Raw genomic sequence first — 26781 nt, forward strand, 5'->3', positions numbered from 1 at the left:
TTGTCTCCAAATCGTCAGTATTTGACAGAAAAAATCTTAAAAAGAATTTTAGAGAAATTTAAGTCCATTTTTTAGCTTTCCCCAGAGCTTTAATTTCTTTATTAACTGATGACTGTGCAAAGTGGCTGAAAGTCTTGTAAGACGAGCTTGAGCTAAAACAAATTTCATCAAATTATTGTTTTCAAGCTCAAGAATGAACTTTCATGATCCACTATTTCTGTGTGGGGGTAATAATAAATTATTATTTTTTATTTCAAAAATGCACCTTTTCAGACAGGTATGTTCATATATTCTGATATGTACTCGTGTCCTGAAACAGATCATGTTGTTTAGTAAATCCAATTGTGTTTTTCTCAAAGATGCTGCATTATGTAAGGCTGCAAATTCACATGGCCCAACACCTCTTGAGACCCTGCTAATCTAACTGAGCACAGAAGCCAATTAGGGGACTGGGCGTCAGAGAGGATAGAAAGCTATGGAAAAATATGTTTAGTAGGGGGGGATTAGTGGGTAGGGGGAGTATATAAGAAGGCACCAAGACAAACCCCAGAAAGACACAAACTGACCAGAGAGACTTCAGCAAGAAGCCACCTGAGCAACTGCAGAAACAGGTAAGATCAAACTCTGATCTTTACTCAACTGAAAGCTTTGGCTAACTGCCAATTGCACATTAAGGATTAAGGGAACAGTTTGAATTAGATTAAAGAAAGGTGCTGGGATACTGTGGGATTCAAATGTCATGTATGTGTTTTTGCTGTGGTTTTAATGCTGTGTTTTTAATACTTTGATGCAAAGTGTGTCTCTTTTACCTTGAAATTACCTCAGAGAAATGTCAGAGGCTAAATCAGCTCCTAAAAAATCCCTTATTATCTCTCTTCTTTTTCTCTTTGCATTCTTGTTTTAACACATTATCTCATCAGTGTCTTTAACTTACTCTAAAAGGACTTTGTAAATACAAATATCGCAAAAGTATATATAAGTGCTTAAAACCCCTGATTTAACAAACTGTTTCATTTAATTTAATGCAACCTTTGAATTGGAGGAATGGTCTTTGTTTGATCATGCATGTTTAAACATCCTCTAGGATTTTATTCAGTTTAGTTCACTTTTAGACTTTTTAGACTTGTAAAATTTGGGAAATTTGGCTTGTAACAGTCACGTGTTAAGTAGGAAATGGTAAAATAAATAAATAAAAACAGGCAAACAAGATATAAAAAAAGAAAAGAAATCAAGATAATAAAACAGGGACTGTCATCCTGTCAAGAAGGATACAACACATCTCTAAATATTACTATAATTTACATTACATTCAGTACATTATGTATAAACTCTAAATGTTAGTACCATGTTGATTCACATAATACCATTTGGTCAAGACTCCTTTGAGAAAGAGAGATTTAGATCTACAGAGAACATCCAGGTTAAATGACGGTTTAAATGTTTTTTAAAGTTACAATCCACCACAACTGTCTTTTTAATTTCCTTCTGCAAAGAATACAAGATATCCACGTGATTAGAACTATGTCTGCCTCATATCAACTTCAGACAGGACTGTGTATTTTGTCTTCGCCCACATTGTAAGCACATTAGGCAGAAGTTGTTTTGTGTTCATATGGGCACCTGACTACAGTTTTAAAACTGTGAATCTGTCCTTTAATAACTGCAACCATTTGTTGAAAGCAGGGACATACAGTAACTAAATCAGGAAGTATAAATAATCCAGTAACTATGTGAAGTATGAAAACTAATTGAGACTTCATGCCAATTTCCACAAAATGACACAGTGTGTTTGTGGATATAAGTAGCAATGCGTGCAGTCATGTTACATTTCTGGTTAAGTCCAGAAGGCGGCTGATCTTTCCTCTAAGACAAGACAGCAGAGGTCAGAAAGGTCGAATTAAAGCAGTTGTTTACAAAAAATCTCCTTAGATTTAGGGTTTATTTTTGGCAACATATATGTGTTAACTTCAGACTAACTATGGAATTAGGTGACCTTCGTAATATCTTGGTCTCAAGATGGTCTAACTCGGCCAAGAGTAATCTATAAAGCCAAGGTTCAAAAATAAACTAAGCTGTTTGTGTAACAGGGTTATAAGGAGCAGTATGGCAGCTTTAGTCTATAATTTGACCTAATCTAGGAGGGTTTATCACCCGGGGGGAGGGGGGCTGGGGGATTTGAGGAGGAAGATGAGGAGGAATGGTCTTACAGATCAAGACTAACTTATTGTCTTAATCTTTTTTCTCTCAGTAAATAATGGCAGACGCAGCCGTTGCAACACCCGCCGACAAGAAGGCACCACCCAAGTTCAAGCAGAGGGCTGCCCGCACCTTCAAGAGCAAGGCCCCAAAACCAGGCCAGAAGGGGTAAGATGGGTTTTGAAGTCCAATATTACATTTTTAAAAAATCAAGTATTAGATTCCTGGTTAATTAAGATTCTTTTGTTTCTTTTTCAGATTCGGAGATGATATCCCCGGCATGGAGGGCCTTGGCACAGACATCACAGTGGTGTGCCCATGGGAAGCTTTTGGTGACATGGAGCTCAGCGACCTGGCAAAATACGGAATTGTGTAGAAACCCCTGGTGTCTGCACCTCAATCTCCCTGCACTGATTTTCCCTAATCCTCCCCCTGCCACCCTCAATCCCTACTCTTCTCCCTAATCCCAAAATACCTGAACTGGTGTATGTTGTCGTGTTAGGGTCACATGGATTTTGGGAAATATTGTACAACAGTTGACACCAAAAGTTGATCCATTACAAAAAATTAATAAAAAGCTTTATGAAATAATTATACATTCATATATGCTTCATTGAGATGCCCATGCATCACTCTCCTATTTTACCCTTCCTCCCCCATACTTTGCACTTATGAGACAACAGACTAGATCTGATGTAAGCGGGTTTGACCAGAAACTGTTTTTAGTTTATCATCACCAAAATGTGCTCCTCTTTTCGATTTTCCACATCATGATCCTACCTGCCTCTTTGGAGCTATTCCCTCTAAATGATTGTACAGCTGTTTATGAAAGATATATATATATATATTATTTTTATTTTATTTTTAAATGAACTATGAATGTCAATTTGTGCACATTACCATTAGCATTGAGAGTTACAGTTGTGTAGAACTGTTAATAAATATTTTCCCCAAGTAAATCTGGTGTAATTTTACTTGTTTTACAGAAGTGTATAACTGAAGGTGAGAAAGCCAATAACAGATTCATATGCACCATTAAAGCTGCTTTAACCAGCATGTTTGTGTTAACAATGGATAAAATTGTATAATATCAAAAGTGCTGCAAGAAGTGACATCTTTCAGCTCATGGTTTTGTTTTTCCCTCAGCAATGAGTGGAAACCAAAATGTATCTACAAAGAGATTGAATATTGGTCTTATCAACTTTAAAATGTGAGAGGTGTTCTGCTGCCCCAAGATACCCAAAAAGTCAGTTAATGCAGATTTTAAGATATGTGACTGACTAAATTGATGTCATGAACACAATGCCACGAGAAAAAACACCTGAAAGCTTGATCACAACAAAACATTTTTATATAAAACATTTTATATGGACATTCAATAACAAAAAAAAAACAAAAAACAAAAAAAAAAACAAAATAACCCCTTAATGGCAGTCAAGGGGATACAGACATGACAGAGGGAGAGGACCAGTCATTGAGAAACAATAGCAACTATGAAGAATGGCCGCATAGTTCACTATTATACAGTGGCAAGAAAACCATGACAGGAAAATGATGCAGCCGCATGTTGCTTGCGCAGCAGCCATTTTGTTTGTCAGCAGGCCTTTTTGCCAAAAAGCACTGTGCTCTTCATTGTGTTGAACTAGCTTCAAACTGCTAGCTGCCTGTCAATCTCCATGGAGTTTAGTGGTAAAGAAGAACGCAACTGGGATCTGCTGCTCAGGAGTCAAATATGAAAGACACAAGATTCATGCAAACTATTTTTTTTTTTTATCACTTGACAAGTATCGCTCATGCTGGTTTGTCCATGCCTTCAGTGGCTCCGTAAGTCCATCTTTGTGTATTTTTGCGTAGCACTTCTTAAGTTGGGAATTAGAACGTGCTGGGGACTGTTAGCATCTTTGGCTAGTTTTCTTTTCTTTTCTTTTTTTCATACTGTCCAGAGCACATTCGATAGTAATATGGAGATATTCTGAAATAGAAATGTCAAATGTCATAACCTTAAGAAAATCCTACAGCAGCACATTAAAAAAAAAGAAACAAAAACATCTCTTTGACCTGTGTAGCCATGAAATTAGTTAATGGATAAAAAAAAAGATCATATAAACTTAACTGCCCCATTTTACAAACAACTTAGATCATATCCCACAATGACATTTTGTTTTTCACCATATTGGAATATTAACCTGCGTATGTAATAGTGATATAACACTTTCAGACATTTTACTGGATATCTTCATCAAACAAACCTGAAGCGACCATGCTGGCCAAGCGGACAGATTTCACCACTGAAATGAAAGGAGTCTCTGTTCAAAAGATGATTGAACCAAAAATAAACTGAAAAAAAAGAAGGAACAAGAATGCAGCTTGTTTTAACCAAAGTGCTACAGGCTAATGTTTCATTCGTTCCAAACGTATCTGAAAAATATGGACGTGAAAAGAAAGAAGAAAAAAAAATTCAACTATAAAGATACTTTGAAATATAATTAATGTCATGCTAGCAGAGTCTATAATCAACCAAAAACAATTAAAGCAACAACTGGGACTGATTGAATATTAAACTGAGAGGACAAAAGTTTGGTAGTGTTACATGCATACCTTTAGTCTTCCCCTTCGGTATAACTGCTTAGGTATGTTCTCTGCTCAAGAATTTTACTCCAAAGCAAAAAAAACCCCCAAAAGAACAAAAACAAAAACAAAAACCAAGCTTGAAATTCAACTTGCACCTTATTGGAGAAAGAACACTTAGAGATATAAAAAATTGAAAGAAAGTCAAATAAAAACAGCAATAGGACTATCAAGGATTATGATAATAACAATAACAAAGATAATATATTTATACATACGGCAGAAAAATGTGCTTTCTACAAATCTTTGGAACAAAAACAAAAGCCAAAAAAAGCCACATTTGGAAATATAGAATACAACGGTATAGAAATATGCACAATAGTAAGTTGTTTTGCATTTAAATATTTTCTATGAACTCGACGACAGAATCTCTCTTGCTCAGTGAAAGCTGCTGGCAGCCTCACGAACACAATTACCATCTTAAGTATTTTCAAGGAAGACTCATTCAATATTGGACTTGCTCTATAAAAGATGGAGCATGAGGGGAAAATCCAAATAATAAATCTCTAAAATTAAAGGATCAACGAATACTTGAACCCCAGGGTAGTGGGGGGGGGGGGGGGGGGTGAAGATCAGATGATTTTGTTTGGCTCGAAAGCTAAGAATCAACTTTAGGAGAAAATGTTTTTAGTGTAGTGTTTGCACTTTTTGTAGTAGTGTGTATTGGTGGTTGCACACAGTGTAGTGAAATCCTGTGCGTGAGAAGGATGATGTGAGACTATAGTTGTGTCATATAGTCAGAAAGGTGGAATATTTCTTAAATAGATGCTCATTTTCGGATTTTAACCCCAAGGTTCATTGGGGAAACTACATGTCCCATAACAGCAGTGACTGCTGTGTAGCTGAGTCAAACAAAATAATGATATCAATAAGAATAATTACAGTAATAATAATAATAATAATAATAATAATAATAATAATAATTTGGTAACTTTTTTCTCTAAACTAATTTCTTTGCATATCATAACAATTTTAAGTTTAAAGGTTCACCATTTCCACATACTAAGAAAACTTGAGGTAAGGAACAGCTCTAATAACCCTCCCTCCTTCAGCTTTCGGACGTGATTTCTGTAGTGTGATAAACCGTCACATCATCATCCCTTCAAGCTGCCATGATCAGTCTCCCTCAACCAGAACACGGCAAGAATGGCAATCCTCTCATTACTATCCACCCACATAAAGGAGGAATTATAAAAACCATCAGTGGGCGTTTTATCATTTTAGTGACTCAAAATGTTTTCCGGTGCAGTTTTGATGCACTTTCTTGCTTCCTACCACTCCAACGTTTTTTGTGGACACCTTGATTGCTTGTTTCCCTCTCTCTCTCTCTCTCTGCCTCTCTCTCGCTCTCTCTTTCCTTAAATGTTGAGTGTGTGCAGATACACCGCGCTCAGCACCTTCTCATACATGGCTGACAGCTGTTTAAAATGTCAGTTACCCACATACAGCCTTTGGAAGAACATCTGGGCTCCATCCCGAGTCTTGTGCTGCTGAGTGCTGAGGGAATAAGAAGGGGGACTATAATACAGCCGTGCAATAAGGGAGGGAGGCCATTTTAAGTCTTTTTTTTCTTTTTTCTTTTTTTTTATGTAAAGGCCATCCGTCAGTCTTTAATACAGCATTCCTCTATTTCTGTAGTAGCATATATAAGAAAATGTGGGACTGCTCTGGGATGGGATCTGAAATATCTTTGTTGTGGTTGACTCCACGCTTTAAAACTGGGTGTAGTCCACCTCCACGACAACAGAGGGAGCTCTTTCAGAGTAATTCAATGGAAGAGAGGAGCTCCTGGGAAATGTAGTGTCTTTAGTAGGGGGCAAATCTACTGTAGCCTCCCCTGTACAGCGTGGCCTGTGAAACAACAACGACAAAAATTTAGCAAAAAAAATCTGTCACTACATCAATGGTGATTTTATTGATAAAAGATAAGACCATTTTACTTGGTGTCAACAAATCTCATGAAAAGACCAAAACCAACAATGAACTTAACAAGCAAAAGGGCCCGAGACAAAAATCTACACCCAATTCCTCCCACTCTTTGCAATATGCAGTTTTTCAACCTGACCTAAGATATGCTATTTCATAATCTGATTGAACATATAACTAGATTTTTACACAAGGGGCCTCTTCAAGACCCACTTTAAGGTCCTTATCATGTCAGTCGATATTCTGTTTAATGGTACATATTAATACAGTGAAAAACAGTAAAGGGTTCTTATTCCATGGCTTTGGTCACCTGGGTGGTAATCCAATTTTGGTCCTGGTGCTGTAGAGCTGTATGCTCAAAAACATTTATTTGTATGATGTCCTGTCCAACCACATCTGAGGGCACATTTGAAGTCTTTGTAAATGTTCCAAAACAGCCAAACTCTATATTGGGGTAAAAGTCAGCTGTGACAAAGAGGAGCAAGACACAAAAATTGTTTGTGTGTGGAATAACCCTAACCCTAACCACACTTAGCCTCTCGTGCAAGGCACTCATAGTGTTGACAGAAATAGTTCTGTAAAAACTGAAAATAAAGCTTGACAGAAATGATCAAACCCTGCCTACTTTCTCCCTCCAGGCCTGGCCACTCACTATGCATGGTGGGGGTGAATATCAGATTATTGGTTTTGAAAAGCAACATTGGAAAGGCATGGGGAGAATAGCGCAGTTTGACTATCTGATAAGCAATTTTAACAGAGCATATTGGCCTCTTAATGTTCTCTAGAGCACCAAATTTGTATTAATCCGCAGCAAATGTATCATTTACTCCTTTTTGAGCAAAGTTTGCTAAAAATTACAGTGCCCGAATTGCTCATGTTTTTTTTTTCTTCTAGTTGAAATGAACAGATTTAGGAATGTGTGCCACAGACGGGCAAGGAAATATTGAGACAAAGGATTGTTGGTTTTGGTCTTCATCATCAGACCTATCCTTTAATGTGTTGATTTTAGGGACTTACCATGGCACCAACACCGTATGCAGCTGGGGCGAGTGCAGCATGGTAGGGGTCTGCCGTATAAACTCGTCCGTAGCTGTCAGAGAAAAGCCAATACATCAAACATAAGCAATAAATAAATCATTACATTTCTGCCCTTAAATCTATACACTGGAACCTTGGGACGGATGATGGTGATATTTGAAACACTGTTCCTGGCCAATGCTCTGTTTAGGTGCCAGACCTCTCTACAACCTCATGACAGGAGTCAGTGCTGCAAGCAAACAGCCAAAACCTCAATATATCAACTGGCTGGGCAGGTGTTTGCCTGTCAGACTAAAGAAGCGCTGGACAGCCCACTCACCTGTCACTGTAAGCTGCTGCTGCGGCCGCTGCTGCTGCGGGAGTTGCTACCGCAGCTGGCTGGGCGTAACGATACGCTGCATAGCCACCCTGTGAGGAGGCGATGAAAGGGAGAGAGGTGGAGGACAGGGAGAGAGGTGGAGGACAGCGTGAGAGATAGAAGAGAGAAAAAGAGATATGATGGGAGGAGAGGTGGGGCAGACAGAAGAAACAGTAAATTCTTGTTAGACGTTTGCTGTATTTCTTCTAAATACTATCAGACTAGTAGTGAATCTAAAAGGGGTTACATTGTGAGAAAACTGCTGAGAAGAGAGCGAAAGATTAACAAGCAGACAGTCAGCAAAACTGGCTAATCTGGTGCAGTATAGCATTCACAAGGATGTAGCTCAGGCTCTGTGTGGGTCTCTCCCTTCATGACTAACACGGAAAACAAAATCTTTAATTGCGCGTCATGTGTTTTACTGTTTGTATCGTATCCCCAAGTTACATCGTATGTCCCACTGTGAGTTGGACATGGAGGGAGAGAGAAAGAGTTCATACCCATAACTGTGCCCCACCCCGGTTCCCCTATCAAAAACACACAGTTAAAGAAAGGGGGAAGGGGTGGCGAGATGATTGCGTCATTATTTATGTTGGATGGACAGCTGATGAACAGACACAAAAAAACTACAGGTGTAAGAAGACAGTCAGCCAGTCGGATTAAAAAGAGCACACACACACACGCTCACGTGGCCAGCGACCAATCACTGGCAGACACAGCATGCTTTCCCAAACTCTGAACATACAGTGTATTAGGCCAAACATCCCTATGAAAAAAAACAAACGCACACCGCTGCATTCTACCCTAAAGGATCAGTCACGACCAAGTCCCCGCATTCAGGACCACACAGTTGCTGCTATGGGAGGAAGGCTGGACTGGGGGAAGTGGGGGAGGAAGGGAAGGAAAGGAGAAGAAGGAGGAGGAAGAAGAAGAACTAGAGGCGCACAGGGATGAAGAGAGAGGAATATAATGTGATATAACAAATCTGGTAAGGAAGAGAAGGAGAGTACAGAAGCTAGGTGGCAAACTGCAGAAAAGGATTTCAACTATCGAGTGTGGAAGTAAAGATAAGGAATGAACAGAGCGAGAAGTGAAAGTAAAAGACAGAAGCAAAGACATGAGTTTATAGAAAGGGGAGGAGGAGGTGGGAGGAAATAGGAGGGTCTGGGGGGGCGGAGTCAGCCTTGTAAGTATGTCTGCATGCCGACATTGATTCAGTTAGCATGCCACAGGTGAAACAGATAGGGAGATTCCTGGAAGGGGTCTGAATTAACTGCTTTTTTTCTTAACCTTCATCCCTCTGAATATACTGGATCAAATTTCAGGTTTTAGTGCCGTTATTCACGTCCTATTGGTTTCCTGTCTTTATGTGTGTATCATCTTACTAACACGTTCTGATTTTCTCTAGGGTGTGTAGTGTAGTGTAGTGTGTGATAGACAGTGGGCAGGTCTTAGCAACGAAAAGTGGATTAATCTATTAGACGATTAACAAAAAATTCATCGCTTTGAGGCATTTTAAAAAAAAAATCAATGTCCAGAGATGTCTTGCCAGCTTCTTAAATGTGAATATTTTCTGGTATTATTTGTCTTCTGTTATAGTAAAATGAATTTCTTTGGGTTGTGGACTGTTGGACCGTTGGACCGGCAGAACAAGTTATCTAAGGATGCATTATGGGCTTTAAGAAACATTTTTCACTGTTTTCTGACATTTTATAAAGCCTAATCAATACAAATAAACAACAGATTAATTCATATTAAAAAATAACTCTAATCTTAAGTGAAATGTATCAAAGTGTGATAAATGACTAAATGTTAAATGACAATATCAATTGTTTTTAACCCTAAATTTCACAATTTTTGAGAATTGTTTTTACAGTTTTCTGATGTTAAAATTTAAGGGTGCACTACATCAGCTTAAAAATCTTTAATACATTTGTTTTTAATATTATGATTCATTTGTTTTAATTCATCATGCCTCAACATGAGAAAAATGTGCATGTTGTGGTGTGAGATGGTGGAAATCTATAGAATATATACATGTGGGTGCTTGTATCAACATGAATACAAATCTTTCCCCTGAGGAGGTCTATGATTATAAAAATGACTCGTGCTCAACCGTTTACTTCCTCTCCTGTCCCAAATTTGCACTGACATGTTCATCCATCTCTCCAGCCGTTGTTTTCTGAATATGACTACGCTTATTGTATCTGATTCAGAAATGCAGATTTCAACGTAATTCTTTTCTCCCCCTTCCGCAACTCCACCCATGTCAGAATCCAGTGAGTTAGTAGAAGAAGACAGAGAAGGCATTTCAATCTCAGATGGTCAATAATGTCTAGCAGCACGCAGTCATTGGAGACGAGGAGGATGCACACTGGCTCTCACACAGAGTGTGTAAACCCTACCTGGGGCAATCTGCCACTAATGTCCTGAAACACTAGTCTACAGAGAGAACAGAAACAGCTATTGTCAACCTGGTCACACACACACACCATTACACACACACACACACACACAGATACACACTCATAATCACATTGGTACAAACTCACAAATGCACAGAGACAAACCCTAGAGGAGTCTACTTATGAATGGATACTTTGATGAGAGTGCGCCTGCTGCTGAGTGCTGTACTTGTTTGCATCAGATGAAACATGGTTTTTGACTTTGTTCATTATATGCAACATGGAGAAGTGATGAGTTTAATTTAACTGTGACTTTAAAATAGCATTATTCATTTCATTTGGTCATTAGGGTATAAAATGTCTATCTGTGATTAATCAAAACACCCAAAAGTACACGTCTCTATGGGTTTGGTCCGTGCTGTTTCACACTTGAAATCCCACAGGCAAGAGGGGGGAAAACATAGGGAGGAGTGAGGCAGTAGAGGAGAGAGGCGTATACTTACATAGAGATCAGCGGCACCGTAAAAACCATCCTGATAGGCCATTACACTGAGAGAGAGAGAGACGAGAAAGGAAGAAAAGAAGAAAAAGAAGGGAGTACAGAGGAGCGGTGGTAGAATGTAGAAACAAACAAACAAACAAAAAGATGGTGTGATGCGCCACCATGTGGGCATTGCAGAGAACGACAAACAAGAGTGACGATTGAGGGAGAGAGAGGTGAGAAAACGGTGCAAAACAGATTGTGAAAGGGAGAAGAGAAAGAAGGGTGAGATTATTACACACCGTGCAACATGCAAGAAAAAAATACCACCTCTTTGTATACAAATGCACTGACTCAATGATACTACTGTTACTTCAGCTGATGAAACTAACATCCATTTAAAAGTAAATACTGCTCTTTTTGACTCTAATGCAGTTAAAGATTGTATCATTATCAGTTTCGAGGTACAAGGAAATGGTATTTCAGCTCTGCAAACTATCAATGTCATTATTTAAAAAAATATATATTCAAACACACAGCATGCACAATTATGAAGTTCAATTTTAACTAGGTGAAGGCATGCATCTAAGAAATACGGCAAATATTATGTGTTTGTGTCTCTTTTTTTCATTATCAGTAGCAGTTGTAATAATCAGATTGTGTATTTATATGTGTGTATTTACCCAGGGTAGGTAGGGATGGCAGGTTGTGGCACAGCTGCCCTGACTGTGCTGTACACGGGCCGGGCACGACCTCGGAGGTGAGCGCCCCTAAAGGTTGCAGCAGTGGAGGCAGCCGCTGCTGCTGCTGCTGGGTATGGAAACCCTGGAACTGAGAGGGAGCGAGGGAGAGGGGAGAGACAGAACGAATTAAAAAAAAAAATTCTTTAAAAAAAAAAAAAAAAACTCTTAACTATTATTTTGTGCAATGTGAGTTGGGAGTAAGCAAAAGGGTTATACCTGTTGTCATACCTGTATAGAGTTCAGGACTATACATTGCTCCAACCATGGGACTCAACTTCCATCCAGCTGTATTCAAAACAATGAAACATATATTTAATGCATATCAGTTTCATAATTCAATATTATTGTTGAACGACTTTCAGCTGAACTATATATATGATTATATGTCATGTTATAATTACACATAATTCTGTTCTGCAAAGTAAAGATTTCAAGTGAGCTCCAAAAAACGAATACATTTTATGATGGAACTTTAAGTTTTACACATATTCAAAATAATTCACCTCTCTCAACATCAGTCTAAAGGGATATCGGCCACTTTTTTCACTGTTTCTTGCAGATATAAGATGTTTAAAGCTTGTGAACACTCCACCCTCAGAGTGTCATTATGAATCAGAAATATCTGAACAAAAGGTAGACTCTGCTGTAGGTTCAGTACAAAATGTATTACCGTATGGCAGAGCTGCAAGGCCTTCTCCGTTAGAGTATGGGGTGGTCATCTTCTTGTTCGTCATCACTCTGGCTGTGGCATTATTGACCTGGATACCAGAGAAAGTGGTCAGAGGCTAATTCAACCCAGTTTAAGTATGGAGAAAAATAGCAAAATGATGCAGAATTCAATCACATTTAAGTTTGTGTTGTGTGCTTTCGTAAATTAAATTAATTCCCTGACACATTACGGAAATACGATATGAGCGTTTTAAATTGAACTTATAATTCAAATGTGAGATATCATTACACTTTGACAGCTTTTTTCAAACTTATGACAGAGGTTAATTCTGTTGATGAGCAGCGATGGTATTTGATGCATGCGCTTCTTTTGAAGGAGAAAGACATTGAAAACAAGGATCCTGGTGAGTAGTCAGGCAGTTTTGCACACAAACAATGCAACCATTGGCACACAGAACAAAGAAAACAACAAAATATTTCAGAACAAAGGCATTCAAAAAGAAATCCAAGACCATTATATTGCTACCTTCAAAAAAGGAGGGAAAAAGAAGGTGAATTAAGCGGCAGATTCATCAGTTTAAACACAATGCAAAAAAAACATCAATCGAAGAGTTCATACACAAATTACACGCAGCCAATCAAGAGCGCATCACATCACCAGAGGTGAGCAAAACTAGCCAATCAGCAAGCATCAGATGCAGCAAGAGACCAATCAAAAAAGGTTGGCAGCCCTCCCAATCAAATACACATCATACAGAAGAAGGAAGAAGGGGAGGGAGAGAGAATGACAGAGAAAAGACAGAAATATATAGAGGGATGCAGGAGGAGGAGGAAGAGGAGCCAGTCCACATGAAAAGACACAGAAAACACATACATGATGTGGAGAAGAAAGAGACAGACAGAGAGAGTGAACAATCCATCCAAATGTGCAAATCTTCTAATGAACAAACATGAACAACAAGATGCGCTACACACGTACAAAATACATCTGACCGTTTGCCTACATTGGATCTAACTGTACATGAGCAACAATGGAGAGATGATCAAATGGAGCAGGAACAAACAGAGAGAGAGAAATCTAGATAAAGACAGAGGATGGGGGATGCAAATATCATTCCTCAAAAAAATTAAAATCAAACCATGGTTGTGAAACACTGCCAGGCATTCCAGATCAGTGTCACACACCAGAAAGACCTCGAAGCAAACAACCACCAACACACACCATCCAGAACCAAACTGATCAAAAGATAAAACAAGGGCACCTCTTTTAAAGAAATCAGCACAAAGTAAAGCTGCCATTCTCTAATCAGTGGCACAAAAGTTTGCTTTTCTCAGGCCTACAAATCATTTAATTGCTTTTTTTTTTAGATTAGATATTAGATATGAAAAGGAGATTTGCTTTTAAGTAGAATATACTTGCATCCTCTTTAGGGCACCCATATGTAGCTTTTGTTTGAATGTTAAGTCTTAACAGCCGTACCTCTACAACTGTCTGCAGTCTACAAAGTGGTACAGAAAGTGATGATCAAGTACTACAATACACCATGATATACAAAACTATTATCCTCTCTCCAGTTAAGCTAACATAGCACTCATGCTTCAGCATGCTGTCCCACTAAGGTGCAAAAATGCAGCTATTGGCTGACACACGACACAGAGAGATGAAATAGACTATATGACGTCATACAGATGACGAGAAAGAGAGTAAACCATGCAGGATACAGCTCTGGAATTAAATGCTGAATGCAGTTAGAGAGGTGATTGGAATGAATGCATAAGAAGTGGTAGTCATAGTTGTTGCACTTGCAGATAGATGCAGTACATTCAGTTATACAAGTGGCCTTTATAATGCCATGCGGTCAATGGCTAATCTCGTAATAGTTTCATTCACCACCTCCCCAATCAATCACAGGATTAGCCAATCAGGTTCTGTCAATCAATCAATCAATCAATCAAGCTCCCTTCAGTAAAGGAGTCCGTCATTTGGGTGTTGGGTGCATTTTATTTCATTTGGACGGATGGGGTGGGGGGAGGGGTCATTCAAAGATGATGCCATGTGTACACAACTTACCGTTGCCAGGGAAACGGCGTGAGGACACGCGAGCAGTTACCGTGGAGACTGACAACAACAACATACAAAAATCATCAGGGAAATAGAGAAAATATATGTAAGAAAGAAATGATGAACCAAAAAAATAAATTAAAAACAGAAAACAAAACAGAAAAAAACGAGGTAATGAAAAGCAACCCCCACCCTATGGCAGAGAGGAAGTGATGTAACAGGTCACCTACATGTATCAGCCATTTGACAACAACCTAGCCTCTACTGGTTTAAACCCACTACAAACACAGATCATAAAAGTTGATAAAAGAGCAAACAAATGAAACAGAAAATGTCAGAAATTTTAAATCTAATTTGGGTGGGAATCTACCCGATATCATCCAGATTATATTCAAATAACTGACAAAATAATCACTCAAAAATCAAACTTAATCCCGTTCTCCAATGTTTATGCTACCTGTTTGACTACATTACAGGACAGGGAAATGTACAGAGATATGTGGGAGGGATGGACAGCAGAGGAGGATCACAAATGCAGGTGCATATGGGGACACACAAACTGGGAGAGACAGACAGACAGACTGGCCTGGTGAAAAAGAGTGGAGAGAGATGGAGGAGAACCCAAAAATAAATTAAAACAATAAAACAATAAAAAGGAAAGGAGAGGGAACGACAGCTATCTATTGCATTCTCTTCACTTGTTCATTCTCTCTCTCTGCCCTCCATAATTTTTTAATTCTGCACACCCACACACAGAGAAGACAGAGAAGAGTGCAGGACATTCGAGACCATGCAGAGGAGCTTTAGTAGCAAGTTAAAAGAAAAAAGAAAAAAGAAAGCGTGATTCAAAATCAGGAGCCAGAGCAAATGGCGAAAGCATGGTGGTACTTGATCTCCCGAGGCCATTTGCAACTGAAATCTGAGCTCATGCCATCAAATTAAAAAAAGATGTCACAACAAAATGCACTTCCATGAGATCTGGTGGGTTTTTTTTCAGGAGTGGTGGATGCAAGTGTGTGTGGATGCAAGTGTATGTGTGTATGTGTGTGTGTGTGTGTGTGTGTGTGTGTGTGTGTGTGTGTGTGTATGTATGTATGTATGTATGTATGTATGTATGTATGTATGTATGTATGTATGTGTGTGTGTGTGTGTGTGTGTGTGTGTAAACAATACAGTTTTTATTTGTTTTTTTTTTTTTTTTAAACCATCCATCTTGCACATCTGGTCAGCCTTTTTTATTTTTTTTGAAGCATCAGAAATGACACCACACTTCTCACGGCAGTCTCATTCCCCAAAATACTGCCCCTTGAAAATGCCCCATCATGCATCAGTCTCTTAACACATCAAACATAAAAACTGCCAAGAGGTACCCGCGTAATATTACATGAAAGAGTGAACAGACAACATCTGACCTCATGATCCATCCATGCAACATACAGTAGCCTCTTACAGACACCAGCAAGCACTTTTTTTTCCAGAAAATAACTGAGAGGCTTTTAACTGCCCTTCCAGTCTTAAACTCAACAATAAACCAAAAATGGCCAATCATCATGATCATGGAAGAAGTGGTGATGGTGATGAAAAAGGTGCAGGAAAAAATAAAACAAAACAAAAAAGATCCTACATGCTGTGACAGAAGCAGATATCGTCAGTGACTGTGTCGTAGTGACGTCTCACCGGCCATGCCTGTTGTGTAGCCACTCCACCCAGCATGCTTTGCAAAAACCACATAGCTTTTTCAGATCAAGGTGCAAAATGGACAGCCCACGACATCAACGACAAGAACAACACCAGCATAAACAGACAGGAAGTGCTGTCAAAATAGACGCCGGTGTGCGCGGCACCACTGCACCATGCTATAGTGAAGCCAGAGGGGTTAGAATTAAACACAGACAGCCATCCGGAAACCTTCTCTGGGTCAGAAACAACCAGAACAAACTCATTCTCATTTGTCAGACATGGAGGGAAAACGGAGGAGAAAATGGTCACTGTTTGAAAAAAAGGGGCGTGGGTGGGGAGTTACCTCGATTTTACGTCCCTCCACCAGTGTACCATGAAGCTTCTCTCTGGCCCTCTCTGCATCTGCACTCGTCTCAAATGTTACAAAACCGAAGCCCTGCAAGCAAGGAGAGGGGGGAGGAAGGGTGGGCAAATGGAAAAAGAAAAGGAGGGGGAGAGCGAGAGAATGCTGAACATTTGCTTGGCTCATTTATGTTGAGAAACTTTGAAATTGTGTGTTTTTTGACTGTCCTACCTTGGATCCCCTTTCATTGAAAATGATCTCGACATCGAGGATTTTGCCAAATTGCTGAAAAACGAAGAGGAACAAAATGAGGATGGAAGAACGAGCATGTAAGTCAAGTACTGCATATGGCCACAGGGTGTCAGCACTGTTCAGCCATGATGAGCTGGCACCGAGCCAGCCCTGGTAGTCTTTCTTTTCTTCCAGCAAATCTTCCTTGCCTCTGCTCATTTCTCTGCACCACGCTTTAGAGACATTCCTCTTACAAAACAGCCGAGCACACGGCCAGATTTTTACACCTGAGTGCCAAACGACATTCAAGGTAATAATTTGTGTTTTTTCAGTCAAATAGGACAAACAAATGTATACCTTTTAGATGAAGAAATATGACACAACCTTATTTTTCATATGAAAGGATAATAAAAAATGATTTGTCATTGAAAATCACAGTGAAATTCAATCTGAGTCAGGCTGCTGACATCACCAGATTGGTTCTTTTAGTCATAATTTTTTATTAGCTGCATGCTTTTAATCCAACACTACTATTCTGGGTTATTGTTATGCCATGATGTATAGTGAAAAAGGCAGAATATTCTGGTCTACATACCCCAAACATCTGCCGTAGGTCAGGGTCTCGGAAGCGGAAGGGGATGTTGGACACATGGAGGCGTTTGGGGGTCCCCTTGGCATCTGAATCATCCCCGACGCTCCCTCCACCTCCTCCTCCCCCTGAGCCAACCCCTGATTGACCATCAATCTGAGAGGACCCATCTGACTGTTGGGACAAAGAGACATATGAGAGAGAGACACAGGAGGGGAAAACCAGGGAAGTCCATTAGATGACAGAAATGTGTTTTTATTATTTATAGTGTGGTAACTTTAGGGCTAAAACCAAACATGCCCATCACAATTTCATGCAATGTACCATATTTAAAGAGCTCAGTCCAGCCTACAATCCAAAATCAGAACATATTCAATTTAGACATATCTTTCAACAGCGTAAAACAGGAAATACTTCCACTTAAAAAGCTGGAACTTGCAAATGTTTCATATTTCTACTTGTTATCTCTGGTTGTATTTAGGCCACTGTGGAAAGTGTTGTAAATAACTGAGTGTGAGGTGCTTTGCTTCACCGTTGACAGTCAGAGCTTTCAATTTTCCATATGTGAGGATTTTCTGCTTTTTCTCTGTTTAATGACATTGCGAATTGAATATTTGTTGTGTTGTACACTGTTGGTCTGACAAAACAAGCAAACTGTAGTAAGGATGCATCAGTCTGACTTTTTCTCCCCTGATAATGATACCTCAACATGGGGTATTGGCCAATATAAAGCACCGACCCCCCGACCGCCCTCCCAATTTAAAATCTGCTCACTGCATGGAGCTCATTTGAATCATTGTATGTTAACATGAGGTCGGTGATTACTGCCGTCTGCTGTGACTGACTGAATGCAACTGAAGGCAGAAACATTGAAGTCTTTTAATGATGTTTACAAAGAAACTGTGAATTGGTAATGCATGATCCATTTAATCATTGGTTAATACAGAATGTTTTAAATATTGGGAAGTCCCCATATGGGGCTGAAATACTTCAATGAGCATTTTCTCCTGTTTTTGGACATTTCACAGCATCAACGAATAATGACTTAACTATTAAAAATTGTCAAGGATTTTCCAGAAATTCTAATATACAGTATCATAGTTTTACTGTTAGTATACACACAGTATCTAGTGTATACTGACATTGGATACTGAAATTATATCATTTTTTCTTAACCAGAGTGATCATCAAATTCACTGGTTACTCCATCAGTACTTTATACTTTAACCCTGAGTATTAGAATTGGTGTCAGATCAGTACATCTTTTTTCAGTTTTTATGCTACACATTCCTACACATTCCTTCCCGCTCTCATTCTCAGCGCCCACTTAAAGCAAAGACCTGACGTGGGTTGCACAGAGGAAGAGGCTGGCACTCACTTGTGCACTGAGGCTGTTGGCGGCGTTGGCGGCGCTGTTTGCTGCTCCGCCGGCTTCCACAGGGCCCTGGACGGCCCCGGCTGCGTACAGGCTACCCCCGTAATCCAGGGTCAGGCCGTTCTGGGGGGGCGGTGGTGGAGGTGGAGGGAACGCGGAGAAGGGTGGAGGTACGAGTCCGTCCTGGCCGCCAGCACTATCCTGAGAGCCCTGTTAGAAGAAAGAGAGAGAGGAGTGAGTGAAAGCTAAGTAGCTGGCTGGCGAAATTCCACAGTATCTTTTACTGAGAGCATCACCCGACCACACAGAGACTACTTTCCCATGAGCTTCCGTCTAAAAAGTCATACAGGCATGGATATTATATTTCCATTTCCCAGAGTGTGTGTGTGTATGTGTGTTTGTAAATGTGTGCATGTATCTACACACCCCATGCATTAAATATTCACAGCAGCCACATCTATTATTAAGGGTCAGATGCCTCCATGCTCAGTGTTGTACAATGGAGTGTCTAACGCCCATACACACACACGCCTCTGCACACACACCACCTTTGACATGCTAACGCCCACACACCTAAGCACTCACACATAGACCGACTGTTAGTAAAGAAACCTGCCAAAGTATACCGTGCATATTATTACCCCAGAAAATACTTTGGCAAGTTACTGACACTCGAGTGTGAAAGAGAACAATACAGACACCCACAAACACACAAACATGACACCGGCAATAATAACACACACTCACACACACACACACACACACACACACACACACACACACACACACACACACATTCCTTGCTGTTGGCAGTGGGGCATAGATACCCTAAATGGTAACAGTCAGAGCTCGGAGGGAGACAGCAGGGACAGGAGAGAAAAGGGGGAACGGATGATAAAAGGTGATGACGGATAGAAGAGGCATGGTCAGCCTCTGATCTATACACCATCACAGTCTTTCAGATCTTTTTATAACTCTAATAACTGCACTGGTTAACCAATCAATGATGTGCTGCAAAATATTGAGAAATTCTTCTGGTTGTGGTTTTAGTTTGTTGACAACATATTTTTGAAAATACAGCATTAGTCAGAGGAAGTATTGAGCAACATTAAGATATATGTGTATTATGAAAAAAAACAAGAAAACTGAATTATATGAATAAACAAACACCATAATCTTTTCAGAAAGCAGACTAGGTCAAAATTATCTAAAGGCGCCTTTAAAAGAAAACATGTAAAAATGGTTGCAAAACAAGCTTAAGATGCAAATCAGTTAAATTAAAAAAAGATATATACAATACAATCTAGCTGCCTCTCCTTTTTTCTGTCTTCTTAATCTCCTTGTTCTTGTTCACATATCTCTAATTATCATCATAATCAATTTAACTATTACAATTATTATTAGTAGTATTAGTATTATTATCAATATTATTATTCATGACAGTAGTAGTGTGGTGGCACTAGCAGCAGGCTATAATAGTAATAATTCATTAGTAAAAGTAATATTTGGTTTCCTTTTTCATGACAAAAATGATATCACCTCTAAAAAGACTTCATGTTTACTAGACATCTGCTTGGCTACATTGACTTTGTGTTTCTGTGTGTGTGTGTGTGTGTGTGTGTGTGTGAGTGTGTGTGAGTGACAGGCTGCAGCGATGCCCATCTGAGTTGCACAATAGATCTGTGTCCCTTTGGGAGTGTTAAAAGTGTGTGGGAGGATGTGTATGTATGAGTGTCTACGTGTGTGTGTGTGTGTGTGTGTGTATTTGCGTGCATGCCATCTGTCTCCCAGCTTTTGACCTTTCTCGGCGTCACACCTGTGACACGGTAGCCGGGCCCCTCGACTCAGTGACAAAGTGGGGGATGCACATGGTCGACACGGATCACAGCGATATCATGACAAGAGGGCAGTGACAGCAGAGCTGCGTGGAGTAAACACTGAAGGGAACTTTGTATTTCAATTAAACACAAGTCATTTTTGTATCATCGTGAACATAGACAGACTGTCATGGGGACGAGCACATGAACAATAAGCATTTTTATCTGGAATCAACTTTAACTTTTTTTTTTCCTTTAATGAGTCTTGCTAGTTTGGGATTTATAATACAGCTTTAAACCCAGGATGACCTTTAATAATTAAGACGTCTGTATAGTAAATTTATCTTTCACAGTTGCGAAAGTATGTTGTTATTAAATGTGAAATTTTAGGAAAATGCCAACCCTACACAACACCACACCAATCCACATCATTAAAAGGACTGAAGAAATAAACAAGCCCACAGAAATAACAGTGCCATGGGTATTTAACCATTTTATTAAAACCTTGAACTGCGCAGAAATAATAACTTCCTATGCGCTTTCGTAATATCACTTGTTTAAAAAAAAAATTTATATATATATATAATATATTATATATATTTTTTTTAGCGACATCGACAAAACCACAGAGCAACACTAGAAATATGTACTACATACCCTATGTTCATATCTAAAATCCTTAAGCATCCTTACAATAAATTAAAAGAAACTCCCCTTCCTCTGCCAGAAACTGCTTTACCTGATAGCTATTCCTCTTATTCTTGATGACGTAAGAGCAAAGGCAAGGCAGCTTTATTTATATAGCGCATTTCCTACACAATGGCAACTCAATGTGCTTTACATAAATCAAGCATTTGACAGTAACAATTGGAAACAAAAAACATAGGAAACCATGCCAGAGCTTTCAGACTCTCTTCTTTCTGATAACATACTGTAAACATATGTTCATCTTTCATCTCAACTCTATAGCCTGGCTGGCACCAAACTGCGCTGCCATCCTCTATACTGCAAATATTCTCCTTTCATACCAATAGTCCTGAACTGCTGCTGCAGCTCTCATGCCAGGTGAAGAGTATCTGCCTCTGCACAGAAAAGTAACGATGTTCTCCATCTTAAGCGTCCTCTCCTCTGGTGCCTGGCACTCGAGCAATGCTGTCACCAGATTACTGACCACAGTGTCCAAGTTTAACTTCATTCACATTTTCAGATGGCAGCTGTGTCCGCTCTTTTAAACCCTGCAGCTGTATGAATATCTTCCAATCTCGTCCACGTGCAGCCAAATTAATATTTTTCTAAGTGATAACATCCCTCACATCCCTGCCTGCCTTCGTTTTTATGTAGCAGCACAACTGTCTCATAAAGGCAGTTTTCAGAAGATGTTTTCCCGTTATTTGCACTGTTAGTGCTGCTAATGAGACCTGTGAGGGCTTTCATTGTACAATACAAAAATATGTGTTTGCAAGAGTTTTCACTATAAACACTTTCATTTACGGCCCAATAAACTGTTATGGACAAAAACTTTTCCATGTGGTTTCTACACCTTTCTATGCATCACTGCCACTTTTCTTTTAATCTGTTTACTGTTTTAATAACAGCAGTAATCATTTTATCCTCTAATGAATGCTGCTTGGACCAAAAACTCAAAATTAAGACTATAAGTCTGCTGTGCAAAATTCGTTCTCTGGTGTAAAAAAAAACAAAAAAAACCTCCTTGTAACATCACTGATGGTAATAATGTGAACAGGAGCTGCAATTCTCTGGAGACATCCTGGATTCATTATATTTTCCTCAATTCAGATAGCTGCGGTAAGAAAAAAACTAAACAAAAATGCAAAATGATACACTGAATGACCTCACCTTGCAACAACAACATCCAAAATTAACTGTGAAAACGATAGCGGGTGGAGCAAGTCATTCTGGGTCACCAGGTAGGAGCTAACCTGGATGACAAACAGAAATAGAGACCGGCTCCTGTGTCTTGGTAAAAATGGAAAGTTGATCAGCCGGCTTGGGTCAAATGGTGAAATGGGAAAGGTAGAAAGGGGACGACATACTAGCAGCAAGGTGGGAGATGGTTCTGTATACATGTAGGTATTGTCTCAAAAAAGCCTTAATGATAAAGGCCCTATAGATGGCAAAGGCAGCCTGTCATTCAGTCTACCACTCTGGTGCTAAACAAGAAATCTTAAATATTAGATGAAGTGGATTAAATCTGATACACACATTTGTGCCCCCCTCAGGAATAAGTGTAATAACTTAAATGTTCATCCAGGACCATTATAAGGCAAAACTATCCATGTGTCCTGTAAGTTTGTTTAACTACTTCTATTCCAATCAGCTAAACAGCAAATGTTTGCACGCTAAAATGCTAAGCTAAGATGTTAAACTTGGTAAACAGTACCTGCTAAAGGTCAGCATCTTACAACAAACTCACTGTATGTTACATTGCTGACGTTAGGATTTAACTCAAAGCACCCTGAGTGCCTGAGTACAGCCTCACAGAGCCGCAGAGCATGGCTGTGAACTCTTGTTTAATATCTGAAGCTATCATACTGCAAAATTAATTGCCTTCCATGGGACAAAAAGCCTGGCACTGGAACAATAAGCTAAAATAAAAAAGGAAGGAAAACATGTGAGGAAACCCTGGGAAAACTTTTCCCTTTCATAATGGTTGGTGCAGAGAAACAGAGGAAGTGCAATGAAATGCTACCTTTTGTCAAATCTGTTGGTAAAACTACACTCCTACTCTGCGTCGATGACTCAGGACACAACTCACTCGACTACGATGACTCAGTCTTGCACTTGACAACTTGTGATGCAACTCAAGACAGAAGGATAGTGATTCGGACTTAAATACTGCACACTTGGGACTTCAAGGTTTTGATATCTGGGTGGCAACATATTATTAACATCATATTATTTCTTCAGTCTAGCTTAGTACACCAGTGACCACTTTCATATCCCTGTCAGTCATAACATTCTCATGTTTGTTGTTTCTCATGCAAAGATACAAACAGACTAGCAGGAGAATGGACAACCCCGGCTGTTGCTGCTCCTTTTTGCCAGACCAAAATAGAAGCGGGAACACAAGCCAAAAACAACCCTGTATTTGTGTTCGATGACTGGCCTTTTCAGAGGAGATCCATTTTAGCAGCATCTCAACCTGATACACTGTGTCAACAGCCCAGTATCTTCAGCAATAGTGTGGGCCTGTGTGCAGCTTTTTTTTTTTTAACTAGTCAAGTTATCCTAGGGCCTTTAGCTGACTGAGTGGCCTTTGTGATTGGCATCAGGATAAAAGCACTACTGAATAAATACACATAGGATAAAAGCAGGAACACAAAGACAGAGAGGAATGTATTCTTGGTCAATTTGAAGAGAAGTGCTGCCCTGTAGACAGGCAACCTGTATACTGTGCATTTGTGTCAGCACTCAGGTTTGTGTATGTTTTGGTTTGTGTACATGTCGCGTGCGTATCAGCATGTGTGTGTGCCCACTTGTGCATACGCTCCCCTGGCGTTAGGGCGTTACAGCGTTAGGCGTTAAGGGGTTGTGTAAGTGTATGCGTTGGCCAGGCAAAGCCAGTGAGTCAGAGCGGTAGCTGTAGCTGGCTTACTTTCGGGTCAGTTAGCAGCGGCAAGTGTGTCTGAGGAGGCATGTTATAAAATGTGCTCGTCTGCAGCAGTCTCACTACACTACAGGAGGAGGCAAGGAGGAGGAGAGGAGACGATGGCTAAGAACTAACTAGGGCAGCACTGGGTCATTTCACATGAATAATGACATTTCAGGATCTTACTTTCTTGGGCCATGAGCCATTAGTCTATAGCCTAATTCAACAAATCTGACGACGGAAATTGCAGCTAGCAGCAACTCACATTTTGGCTCAATAATCATATTAACTGGATAAGTTGTGTTCAGTTCAGATCTTGGCTTTTGACTCTGCACTGTTGTTATCCGAGCTGCAAACAGCTGGAGAAACGTTTACTCCGTGTCTGTGGCATACCGATGAGCCAGGAGACACCCTCTTGTTAAATTATTCCATCCCACATCAACCCCTCCTCCTCCATCACTCTTCCTCCTCCCCCTCTTGCTCTTCTCTGCTCCTCTTGCTACTGCTCTCCCTTTCCTCCCACTCTTTCTCTGCTGTGTGCTTCACTTCTTTACGCTTCATAAAATCCAGACGGGACCCCTTACATACGTCCCGCCCCCACGCATGTCAATCAAGCCCATTTGCCTCATAGCAACAGGATAAGTGGTGTCCAGGCTCCTCCTCCCACACTCTTCTCCATCTCCTTATAGGGTAACATGTCTGTTTGTCAAACAAACCCCTCCCAATCCACCCCCATCCTTTTCCTTGTAGGGTCTCACGTCTGGTTACCCTTCCCTGCACGCGATTCTGGATGACTCCCCTTCCACATGCATGTGTGCATGGATAGACACATGCATGCATAGGTCTGTACAAACACACACACACGCGCTATTACTGACTTTTCCTGTCATCTCCCCTCTGGCTGTGTCAATGGTCCGTTCGGCTCCACTGCAGCGTTTTATGAAAAGGTAAACACTCCAAATCAAAAAGGCGATGACATTATTTGTCTAGATTTACTTCTCATTAAAACCTGCACGCCACCCAAGACAAACATATGTGCAGGTGAACACACAAACTCACAGACATTTTATTTACCCAACATGGACACACCTCTTCCTATGCATTAGGTATGATCATGAAACGAGTTAGTCTTGTTTAGACCTCCTGTAGCACTCTGTGATAATGAAATACTCAGCTGGTTGTCCAATGTGTTTTAAAAATGTACACAAACCTGCTGTATGACAGTGTTGTCACTGTCAACCGCACCATCCAAGTCAGCGAGGGCAGCCCCTATCAATTTCAAAGGCAGGTTCTTTTTAAAGCCATGCAGATGCCTCACAGCAAGAGCTATTAGAGATTCAAATAGCTAATAACTAAAGAGGCATAACTCGCATAACAACTAAATATATGAGCAATTTTATAATATCTCTTTTTTTTTTTTAATAGGAGGCATGGTGTAAAAGGTGTCTCCCATCGACGTTTTCCTCATGCCTTGAACCATCTAAGAATCTGCACAAAATGAATGACTCATCCAAGTTGCCACAGCAACACGGCTCATTGGGATCATTTAACGACCATCATTGTTAATCCTGCAAAAAATCAATAAGAAGATTTTGAGGGGTAGGAGGTGGAGGAGGTTGGGTTAAAAACTCACGACCCGTTCACAGTAAGCAAGTGTGGCAGCATGTGTGTAGTTCTGCGGAAGGTAGGTGTCTCTCCCTCGCCTCAGGGCACATGCTTAGGTGGGGCTTAAGAAAATATTTCAGCCTTCTTGCACCCAATCTCCTACTCAAACTCTCAGCACGGGCCAAAAATATTAGCAAAAAAGTACTGCTGCAAGAGAGCTCATAAATTACCCCCGTCATGAGGCAACCCTTGAGCACTGGCGCACACACACACACACACGTAACTGCAAAGTCAGCTTTACGGTCTGAAATTGCGTGACTGGGCAAACTAGCTCTCTCCAGTTGACCTACAATATTCTCTCATCAGGGTATGTCTTGGTGTGACTCTCTGGTCATCCATCTCGCTCAACTCATCCATCCATCTCTGCATAAATTCAGCTTCCTCATCCAGCGGGCTTCCCTGGTAACTGCTGAGGATGTCCCGTCACCTTTGAAATCAATTTCCATTCTCGTGCTCCCATTCTCTCTCTTTTTTCTAACCCATCCCCCTCTTCCAGGGGCTCTTAAAGGAAAACATTGAGATAACAGCTGCCAGGGCCCCGGGGAGAGCAAGAGGAGGGGAAAAAAAGAGGTCAAACAGTAAAGAGAGCAGGAATCCAAAAGGTACAGCTGAAAGAGAAGCACACACGCAAGCAAAGCCAAGAAACAGAAACACACACACACACACAGGGGCACGCACGCACACACACACACACACACACACGCGCACACACGGCCTGACTCTGACTCACACTAAATGAAATGTAATGATATGAACGTGACACTTCATGCACCAACTTTGCAGCCCACTGCGTGCTTGAGCTTCTGTGTGTTTGTGAAATGTGTGACACAGAAATTACAGTGAGGAGGTGTTGTTAGCTGAATAGAGGCGATGCAGAAGAGAGGACGAGAAAGAGAGAGTAAGAAGAAAGAAAAAAGGACAGAGACAACTGTTCTGTGGACACCTGTCCTTTTCGCTCACAGGCT

The 26781-nt window shown here is 40.2% G+C and overlaps 2 protein-coding genes across 3 annotated transcripts in view; one reads left to right on the forward strand and one right to left on the reverse strand.

Annotated features, from left to right (window-relative positions):
* Positions 1–2254: 2254 nt before the first annotated feature.
* Positions 2255–2572, forward strand: LOC128369057 (retinal cone rhodopsin-sensitive cGMP 3',5'-cyclic phosphodiesterase subunit gamma-like). The gene is made up of 2 exons (XM_053330018.1): positions 2255–2364; positions 2455–2572. The coding sequence occupies exons 1-2, from the start codon at positions 2255–2257 to the stop codon at positions 2570–2572; spliced, it is 228 nt and encodes a 75-aa protein (XP_053185993.1).
* A 2820-nt stretch (positions 2573–5392) lies between these two features.
* The window catches only part of LOC128368951 (RNA binding protein fox-1 homolog 2-like), a 33158-nt gene continuing 11769 nt past the window's right edge, over positions 5393–26781 (reverse strand). The window contains exons 3-13 of one of the 2 annotated variants that reach the window (XM_053329893.1): positions 18728–18934; positions 17356–17523; positions 16761–16814; positions 16530–16622; positions 12446–12533; positions 12004–12060; positions 11716–11863; positions 11055–11100; positions 8108–8196; positions 7768–7840; positions 5393–6675 (exon numbers count right to left, since the gene is read on the reverse strand). In XM_053329893.1, coding sequence (XP_053185868.1) covers positions 6631–6675; positions 7768–7840; positions 8108–8196; positions 11055–11100; positions 11716–11863; positions 12004–12060; positions 12446–12533; positions 16530–16622; positions 16761–16814; positions 17356–17523; positions 18728–18934 — 1068 coding nt within the window. In that variant the 3' untranslated portion in view covers positions 5393–6630. Of the gene's footprint in view, positions 6676–7767; positions 7841–8107; positions 8197–11054; positions 11101–11715; positions 11864–11991; positions 12061–12445; positions 12534–16529; positions 16623–16760; positions 16815–17355; positions 17524–18727; positions 18935–26781 lie in introns of both variants that reach the window. The other variant, XM_053329885.1, reaches the window with a different exon arrangement.

The sequence above is a fragment of the Scomber japonicus genome, chromosome 2, assembly GCF_027409825.1.
Source record: "Scomber japonicus isolate fScoJap1 chromosome 2, fScoJap1.pri, whole genome shotgun sequence".
Classification (NCBI taxonomy): domain Eukaryota; kingdom Metazoa; phylum Chordata; class Actinopteri; order Scombriformes; family Scombridae; genus Scomber; species Scomber japonicus.

What these genes read in the sequence shown, in the direction of transcription:
- LOC128369057 (XM_053330018.1), top strand. Translation starts at nt 2,255, where the DNA reads ATGGCAGACGCAGCCGTTGCAACACCCGCCGACAAGAAGGCACCACCC. An exon ending in CCAAAACCAGGCCAGAAGGG is followed by an intron (nt 2,365 to 2,454) that starts GTAAGATGGGTT and finishes TTTCTTTTTCAG; the next exon opens with ATTCGGAGATGATATCCCCG.